At 41.2% G+C, this 9,820-nt stretch overlaps 1 protein-coding gene across 1 annotated transcript; it reads left to right on the top strand.

Moving 5' to 3' along the window:
- Positions 1-2,951: 2,951 nt before the first annotated feature.
- LOC309383684 (vomeronasal type-2 receptor 116-like) lies at positions 2,952-9,636 on the top strand (the record flags this gene model as incomplete). The annotated part of the gene is made up of 6 exons (XM_081936484.1): positions 2,952-3,068; positions 4,051-4,341; positions 6,006-6,224; positions 6,752-6,881; positions 8,348-8,970; positions 9,619-9,636. The coding sequence occupies 6 exons, from the start codon at positions 2,952-2,954 to the stop codon at positions 9,634-9,636; spliced, it is 1,398 nt and encodes a 465-aa protein (XP_081792610.1).
- Positions 9,637-9,820: the final 184 nt, after the last annotated feature.

Here is a 9,820-nt window from a genome sequence, read left to right as displayed (position 1 = left end):
CAGGTGACTGTCCTCGAACTCGGGATCCTCGTAGTCGGGGTTGGTGTCCTCGTAGTGAACTCTGGTGTGCCTGGGTGCTGGCTGGCTTGCGCTGAACCTGCGTTGTATGGTCACCGATGATTTCTCCGCTGACTCTGATGCCCTTGCTTCGTTGAGTGCTATCTGTAGGGTTAAATTGGGGTTTGCCAACAGCTTCTTTTGTAGCGAAATGTCTCTCAACCCACAGACAAATTGTGCCAGAATATGCTCGTCCAGATCCCTGAATTCGCAGTGAGTTGCTGCTTTACGCAGGGCTGCAACATATTGGTTGATTGATTCTCCCGCCTTCTGGTTCCGCGTGTTGAATTCCTGGCGGCAAACGTGGCGGGAAGGTTTTGGCGCGTAATGAGTCTGTAGAGCCTGTTGCAACGCCGTCCATGATACCGCTTGCATCGGAGTAGGCGCGGTTAGGTCTCTGGCCGTGTTGAAAACCTCTTTTCCACAGTAGCCGAGGAAGATGTTTTTCTTTCGGGCGTCGGTTATCCCCGTGTATTCGTTCGCTTCGAGAAAGCAATCGAAACGAATCATGAATGCCTCCCATTCGTCGTTTGCTGGGTCGAATGGAGCGGGGGGAGTGTGCATCGCCATCTTCTTTGTTTGAATTTGCTGCGCTGCGGTGTCCCGAGATGGCTGCCGGAATTTCTGCCGAATTCCTAGGCTGAAATCAAATCCGGAGATTCTGAAGTAGCGTTCTTCGTCCTATCTGTCTCTCAATCCCACCTTCGTCGCCAATGTTAGATCTGGGCAACGAGAGAACAGACTGCGGACAACGAAGTGACTTAACAGCTCTTTATTAGTAGAAGTAGTGATCCAGCTTGCTCTGTGGTCGGAGGGTTCCCCTTTTATACGGATCGGGTACGCCTCTCGACCAATCAGAGCGATACCTGTTTCCCGCTGTAGCAGCGGACCAGAGAGGAGACTTACTACGATATATGTTAATATCTAACACACTGAACTGTAAGTTTTGCTCTTAAGAATGCCTGATAATAAACTTGATCTGAAAGAGATTCCTAAGCGTGGAGTTAACTGCATGCCCCGAGCAAGCCTAAAACTCTTGAGGCAGAACAGACACAAACATGTTTTTTCCATTCTGGTGTGTAAATAAAATCTATTGCTATGTGGATAGGAGAAGTCTTTCCCTTTGCAATTATCATAAGAGTAATTCTTAATGTATCCCTCTGGATTTCCATCCTCAAATTATTCCAGGATAAAACCTACTTTGAAAACATGTTCCAAAATCTTCCACTAGGGGCAGGATCTGTCAAATTGCCTTGCCTTGTCTTGAAAAGAATCATTCTTGGGTTTGTTGAGACTCAGCTGTCCTCACTTTTCTCTTTGCTCATCCCTGCAATTCTGGTTCTGCACGAATCTTGGTTTCTGATTTAGGAGGCACAAGAATGACTGGGCTGCCTCTCCTGCTGTTGCTCTTCTGCCTCTTGCCTCCAACTACTGCTAAGAGGAGGCAATGTGTGTTGAGGAATTTGTTGAAGCCTCAAGGAACAGACCACTATTACAGGCCTGGTGATCTCATTATTGGTGGGAATTTACCTTTGGGAACTCTTATGTCTTCCAGTGTCCCAAATTTTCAGAAGAAACCTTTCGGGCTTGGTTTTTATACTTTGTAAGTTTCACCTGGCAGGGAAAGATGCATGAATTATTTGTTGTGTTCTGGATTCAGGGCCTCCATTCAGAAATCCTTGTTCTACTGTTCTAATGTCCTAATGTAGTTCTTGTCTTTGATTATAACACAAGATGAATTCTCAATTATTTTAAAATTCTATATCAGGAAGATGATAGACCATATAAAAAGTGAGGAAGGGACAACAAACTTGAAATTGTGCTGGCCTAACTGGTACTGTAATAATACCAGTTTTGTATTGTGGTGACCAGATCTGGTCATCACCTTACAAAAAAGATTTTGAGACTCTGGAAAGCATGCAGAGAAGAGCCACAAAGATGATTAGGGGACTGGAAGCTAAAACCTACAAAGAACAATTACAGGAACTGGATATGTCTAGTTTAATGAAAAGGACTAGAGGAGACATGATAGCAGTCTTCCAGTATCTCAGAGGCTGCTACAAGGAAGATGGAGTCAAGCTGTTCTCCAAAGCTCCTGAGGGCAGGAGAAGCAGCAATGGGTGGAAACTAATCAAGGAGAGAAGCAACCTAGAACTGAGGAGAAATTCCCTGACAGTTAGAACATTTAATCAGTGGAACAACTTGCCTCCAGAAGTTTAAAATGCTCCAACACTAGACCTTTTAAAGAAGGAATTAGAAAACCATTTCTCTGAAGTGGTCTAGGGTATCCTGCCTAAGCAGGGGGTTGGATTAGAAGACCTCCTAGATCCCTTCCAACTCTGTTATTCTAATCTAATGAAAAGTAGGGGGGCATGATAGTGCTGTTCCAATATTTGAAGGGTTTCTACAAAGACTAGGTGGGCAAACTATTTTCCAAAGCATCAAGCTAAGAAACAATGTTGGAAACTAAGAAGGAGAGAAGCAACTTAAAACTAAGGAGAAATTACCTAATGGTGAGAGCAATTAACCAATGGATCAGCTTGCCTTTCTCCATTGTCACTAAGCCATGCAATTTTAATCAAAGAGTATATTTTAAAAAATCTCAATGAAATCTGAGATTTGCTATTCCAAACAACATCAAAAATATGGCTAGGCAAATTTAAACCACATAGATATAAACATTTTCCCTGTAATGTCCCCAATGTTTTCTTTCCTATAGACCCATACTCACGAAGTACCAGCAGTTCCTGGCCTTAGTTTTTGCAGTCACACAGATCAACAAAGATTTGGTTCTCCTCCCCAACATCACACTTGGCTTCCACATTTGTAACAATGATCAGTTTGAGAGGAGGATTTCTTTAATCAGCCTCTCCTTTCTCTCCACATGGGGCCAAATGGTTCCAGGTTATAAATGTGACAGGCAGGACCCTCTGCTCTCTGTCATTGGAGGTGACAACTCCAAATCCTCAAGGCAGATGGCTCCCATCTTCAGCATCTACAAGATCCCACAGGTAAGGGGGATCCACTGGATACAATATGGAGTAGACAAAGAACAGACGCACACAGAAAAATCAAGGATGAAAACAATGTTGTTAAAGGGGATATCCTACAGTTGAATTCATTTTTATATTTCAGGATATATAACCCCAACAGACAGATAATGAAATAATTCTGAAATGCTGTAGTTGCCGAGAATAATTAATTTCTAATTTTCATAAAAGTTCAGCCACCATTTCACTGCAATTTATTACCTGTATCAGGTTGATAATTTCTTGGCTTCTGACATGTCACAACCAGACAAAATATATAATTATCAGTTCTTTTAGGAAGAAAGAAGCTTCTTACTTTAATCAAAGTAAGTGTGCCTTACTGGTAGGTTAAAAAAAGCATGTGACGTTATCTCCTAAAGTCATCACACACTTTACTTTGTCTTTGAAAGAGAAATCTCTCTTTCTCCAGCTCGGTGTTGGCTTTGAGCTTCCTCGGGAATACAGACCAGTTTATCCTTCCTTCTTCCGGATTAATCCCAGTGACTTTCCAGAGTGTGTGGGTTTAGTCCAGCTGCTCCTGCATTTCCAGTGGAACTGGGTTGGGCTTGTGACCTCTGAAGATGACACTGGAGGACAGTTCATCTCGACTCTGATGCCAATGCTGAAGGAGAAGGAGATCTGCCTGGCCTTCACTGAAACCCTGAAATCTGATCGATTTACTGTTTTAATGAACAAATTAATTTACAAAATTTTGTTTAAAGCTGAAGTAATTATTCTATTTGGAGACTCCACTGCCATTGCAAATTTTTTATCAGTTTTGAATTTTTCTGTAAAATATGGGAAGATACCACTTCAAATTATTTGGATCCTAACTTCTCACTGGAAATTTACTCTGGTTGGGGATCCTTCTCAAGGTTTAAAGAATTTGCATGGAGCTTTGCAGCTTAAGGACCAGACTGGTGATGTCTCAGAATTCAGCCACTTCCTCCTGTCTTTATACCAGTTGATCAAAGAAGGGGCCAGCTTTCTCCTGGATTGGTGGGAAACACTCTTTGGCTGCAGTATCCCCAAACCAGGCAAGGTCCCTCCAAAAGGGGAACAACAATGTACAGGAAAGGAGAATTTAAAGGATCTTCCAGATTTTGTTTTTGAAATGAGCATGACAGGTGAAAGTTACAACATCTACAATGCCATTTATGCTGTGGCACATTCATTACATGCAATTTATGGATCAGGAGGACGACCAGCCATGCTGAAGCTTGGAAAGAGGATCTCAAATGTCCAGCCATGTCAGGTAATCTCTGCGATATTTTATCCAGTTCACAGATCAAAAGAGTGGAAGCTGCTTCTCATGTAAATTTCTTGAATTACTGATCAACTATCTCTATACTGTCTCTATATCATTGCATCGCAGAACAAATTTAAACAGCATTTTTTTAAAAAAACATATGAATTAATTATAATGTTTTGTTGAAAGAGGGAGCAAAATAGAAGTAACCTAAACCAATTATAGATATCAACAGTATTGGAAATATCTTCAAATATGTTTCTGAAAGTTCCCTGAGATTCATGGGTGACCAGGGAGGAAATGTCAACCTGGAACAAGAGGATAATCTGGGTGCATTTGTGTCAGATGCTTCCAGGACAGTTGAGGTCTTAATGGGCGTATTTGCAGAACCTCCTTATTTTCCCTCAGCATTTAATCTGAATCCAACCTGCAAAAAGATACTCAGCTCAGTTAATTTTCACCTTCTTTTATGTTTCTCTGAGTTAGGATCCTATATGACCTCACAAGATTGGTCTTCTAGTCCAATCCCCTGCTCAAGCAGAAGACCCCATTCCATTTCAGACAAATGGCTGCCCAACCTTTTCTTTAAAACCTTCAGTGTCGGAGAAACTTGCAACTCCTGGAAGCAAGTCATTCCAGTAATTAATTCTTCTCACTCTCAGGAAATTTCTCCACAAAGAGGAGGGGGTCAATTTATTTTCCAAAGCACCAGAGGGCAGGATAAGAAACAATGGATGGAAACTAATCAAGGAGAGAAGCAAGCTGGAATTAAGGAGAAGCTTCCTAACAGTAAGGAAAATTAACCTGTGGAACAGATGGTCTCCAGAGGTTGTGGGTGCTTCATCATTGGATGTTTAGAAGAAGAGACTGGACAGCCACTTGTCTGAAATGGTATAGGAGATCCTGCTTCAGCAGGGGCTGGACTAGCAGACCTCCAAGGTTCTTTCCAGCTCTATTCTGATTCTAACCCTTGTTCTATATTGTTCTCTCCTTGGTTAGTTTCCATCCATTGCTTCTTGTCCTGTGTTCTTGGTGACATCAGCCTTCATCAACTTTAATCGACAGAACAGTCTCAAATCTAATAGGTTCCTGGTTTGAAATTCCTCAAAATGTCCTGCATTGTTCTGGCTAAACACTGGACCTCTCTAAGCAATGAAGAGAGAATTCAGGCCTGGCAGTTCCTTGCAGGTGTCCTCACTTGGTCACACCTGGTTTCTGCATTATTTTCTCTTGGATACCAGAGAAAGTCAGCAGAATTATGCACTCTTCTGATATAAATTATTTAACCATTCAACAAAATGCAAAGTGGCTTATGCAGAAGCCACTACATGTACATTTAAAAATATGCTGTACAGCCAAATATCACATGAGGAAAACCACACACACAAAAAATGGAATGCGGGCTTAACTAATTCTAACTTTGGTTAAAACTTGTGAAAGCCAAAATATAAATGCCCAATTATAGAGAGAATCTTGTATTGTTATATCAAAGGAGCCAAATATTGGTGTTACTCTTCATTGCTCATATCTCAACCAAGACCCAACTCTAATTTTTCAGATTTATACCTGTTTCCTATGATGATGGCCACCACAAAATGATAGATGCCATGATGTCTCATTTCTGCCTTTCAGCTAATTGCTCCAATTTCCGAAGATCTCTTTTCTTTCAGATACTTGACAATTTGAAGAATGTCCACTTCAACAACAGTGCTGGAGACGAAGTCTCCTTCTCACAAAATAGACTGAGAACTGCTCGTTATGATATCGTCAACTGGGTTGTCCATCCCAATAAAATTTTAGTACCTGTGAAAGTTGGGCACAAGGATCCCAGGGCTGCCCCAGGCCAGGATTTCACCATTAACTCTGATGCGATCATCTGGGCCTCAAAGGTGAGCAGGAAGGAAATGTTGTAAATTCAGGAAAAGAATCACTCTCTCCTGGGGATGCTGAACATCCTTCTCAGATGAAAAGAGGTCTAAAGATGCAGAAGAGCACTTTGGTATTTGGTGAATTATTTGCATTTGAGGTTAACAAATTTGAAGTCTAATTTGTGAAAGGTCCAACAATGGGTGGGAGTAGGAAGAACTTCTGTTTAAAACCAGGATGCTATTAGATCAGGCTGTGATTTCCATGGACTGTTCCTCTTCAGTTGGATTGTCATCATTCTTTCTTTTAGAAAAACCATAGTTCAATGTAGCAACTTTGAAGTTCAAGACCCAAACTTTAGCATCCCTTGGTGTATTACTAGTGCCACTGATTCCCCCAGGAGTGTTTCCTTTTCCTTCTTTTTCTATTAGAACTTGGTGAACACATTTTTATGCAGACATTCTCAACAGGAAAATGGGAAAGTGGAAATGAATAAACGAATTGTGTTCATTGCACAAGACACTTCAAATATTTCTGTTTTCTCTTCCAGAAGGTGCCCTTTGCCAGGTGTGGCAAGAAGAGATGCCAGGCAGGAGAGAGGAGAAGAGTTCCAGAGGGCGAGCCAGTTTGCTGCTACCAATGTCACCCTTGCCCAGAAGGAACCATCTCAAATCAGACAGGTAGAGCACTTTTCAAATGCAGATCTTCCAGGATAAAGGAAGCTATTCAATAAAAAAGGTGTTAATTTTTTCACTTTTGTTAGGATTGACCTACTTCAGAGATTTCATACATACCTACATGCCTACATGCATACATGCATACATGCATACATGCATGCCTACACACACACACACACAGTCTTGAAGTTACAACAACAATTCCCAAGATTTCTTTTGTTAAATGAGGCATTTGTGACCTTTCTTGTCTCAGTTGTTAAATGAATCCCTGCAGTTGTTAAGTTAGTAATCTGGTTGTTAATTGAATCTGGCTTCCCCATTGATTTTGCATATCAGAAAGCCATAAAAGGGGACCGTATCACCCTGGGACGCAGCAATGATCCTAAGTATGATCCCATTGCCAAGCATCTGTATTTTGATCACATGACTATGGGGATTCTGCAAAGGTTGTAACTGTGCAAAAAACGGTCATAAGTCACTTTTTTCAGTGCAATTGTAACTTTGAATGGTCACTAAATGAACTGTTGTAAATCGAGGACTACCTTTACTTTTCAGCAGGAAGTTTATGGACCTTGAGCTGTTCTGCCCCGTCAGGCCATTTTTCTGCTCCTCAATAATTTGATGCAGGAAAGGTTTAGGGTAGAGTGTATGGGTCCCCTACCAGCCTTACCTGTTGTCACATCCCATCAGGAAAACCTTCTGCCCGTTCTCTGAAAGAGTGGCTTATGAGAGCCAAGGTTTAGCACACATTCTTTAGGGGTCCTTCTTCTGTCAGCATTTTCTGTCTCCCTAACCCTAACCCTGTCAAGCATGAGGAAATCAGGAAATTCAGGAAGTCCAAATAAATATAAAGGATTATTTTAATCTTAAATTCCATCCAAGAATCTGAACTACTAATGGTGAAAGTAAATAGGCGGTGGATAAGAGTCCATAGAATTCAAAGTATGCTGGACTTGGATCTCTTGTGGGTATGAAGGGACTCAAGACTAATCATGCATTTCATCCCTACCTCAGCCTAACCCTCTCGTCAGAGCCAGAGGAAAGCCAATAAACAATGTGCACACATAAAATACAGCATTCCTGGCTGATAGATCCATTCATCTTCTTGGGGTTCCAATTTAAAGTAGAAAAGAAAAGTTTGCAAAGTCTCTCACACTGAAAGCCACAGCAGTCGTAAGTTAGAAGTGACTGGAGATGACCTTTCCTTTGTCACAAAAACTGACCAGGCCAGTTAGAACTGAACAGATTCTATTCTTTGGTTTACCTTGCCCTAGAATCATCCTGAATGAAGGATGGTTTCTTTTTTTTTCTTTTTTTTTTTTGATGCACCATCAATTGCACTGTATCACTACCAATATCATTAGTGGGTTGGCCAGAGCAAAAAGGAGACAGTTATGTCAATCCTTGCAGAGGCATAATGATCATGGCAGATGATGCTAAAATCCTTACACAAAAATTCTTATTTTCAGATGCAGCCCACTGTGACCCCTGCCCAGAAGACCAATATCCCAATAAGGAGAAGGACCAATGCATTGCAAAGAAGATCCACTTCCTCAGCTATCAAGAGACCCTGGGATACACTTTGACTTCTCTAGCTCTTTTCCTTTCTCTGATTACATCTGCAGTACTGGTGATTTTCCGTAAACATCATGACACACCGATAGTCAAGGCCAACAACCGAAATCTCACCTACATCCTCCTGGTCTCCCTCCTGCTCTGCTTTCACTGCTCCTTCCTATTCATTGGTCAAGCTGGGAACCTCACCTGTCTCTTCCGACAAATTACCTTTGCCATTCTCTTTTCCCTTGCAGTTTCCTCTGTGTTGGCAAAGACTGTCATGGTGGTTCTGGCCTTCATGGCCACCAAGCCAGGGAACAGGACAAGGAAACTCTTGGGAAAACCACTAACCAATTCCATTGTCATAAACTGTCCCCTAATCCAAGCAATTATTTGTGCCATCTGGCTGCTCACCTCTCCCCCATTTCCTAACTTTGACTTCCACTCCTTGGTAGGAGAGGGCATCTTGGAATGCAAGGAAGGCTCAGATTTGATGTTTTACACTGTCCTTGCCTATCTGGGATTTTTGGCCCTTGTCAGTTTCACAGTGGCCTTTCTGGCCAGGAAATTGCCTGACAGCTTTAATGAAGCCAAGTTCATTACTTTTAGCATGCTGGTCTTTTGTAGTGTTTGGATCTCCTTCCTCCCCACCTACCTGAGCACCAAAGGGAAGTCCATGGTGGCTGTGGAGATCTTCTCCATCTTGGCCTCTGGGGCTGGTCTCTTGGCTTGCATCTTTTTCCCCAAATGCTACATTATCCTACTGAGGCCCCATCTGAATTGCCGAGAGAATATAATGAGACACAAGAAACTCTGATTTATATCTCTGATTTGTGTGGGGACAGAGAACTTTATTTTGACTTTGGAATATTGTTATATTTGATGTTATTTCTGATAACAATGTACCTGTTAATCAAAAACGATCACCCACCTTTTCATTTTTCTTAAGTACCAATTGTCACCAGAGAGGTCCAGTGATCAGCTTAGGAAAAAAATATATTAAAGAAGTGGATATTAGTTTCCAGCATGACTGTTTCTCACTTTATTTATTTGAGCCAAAAGAGTTATTCAAAATTTGTCAGTTTGGCTTCATTGTCAATGTTTTTAAACATGATTGTTTGCATAGATCCCTCAGGCTTTGCTGAGTTCCCTACTAACTTTTTCATTTAATTGTGTATTACAGTATTCTAAGTTTAAATGAGCCACATTGTTTTATTCTCTATTAACAAACTACAGAAACATAATTTATTAATAAATAAGATCACGTGAAATATATGTCAATGGATATTTTCTTATCGTTGGTATTGTTAATATTTTTATCCATTTCAAATATTATGAAGAAGGAATAATGGACAGAGGGATCAATAGAAGCAAGTGAGCAAGAA

This window comes from Natrix helvetica (assembly GCF_964273705.1).
Source record: "Natrix helvetica genome assembly, chromosome: 1".
Lineage (NCBI taxonomy): Eukaryota > Metazoa > Chordata > Lepidosauria > Squamata > Natricidae > Natrix > Natrix helvetica.
This window is presented reverse-complemented; position numbering and strand designations above follow the sequence as displayed.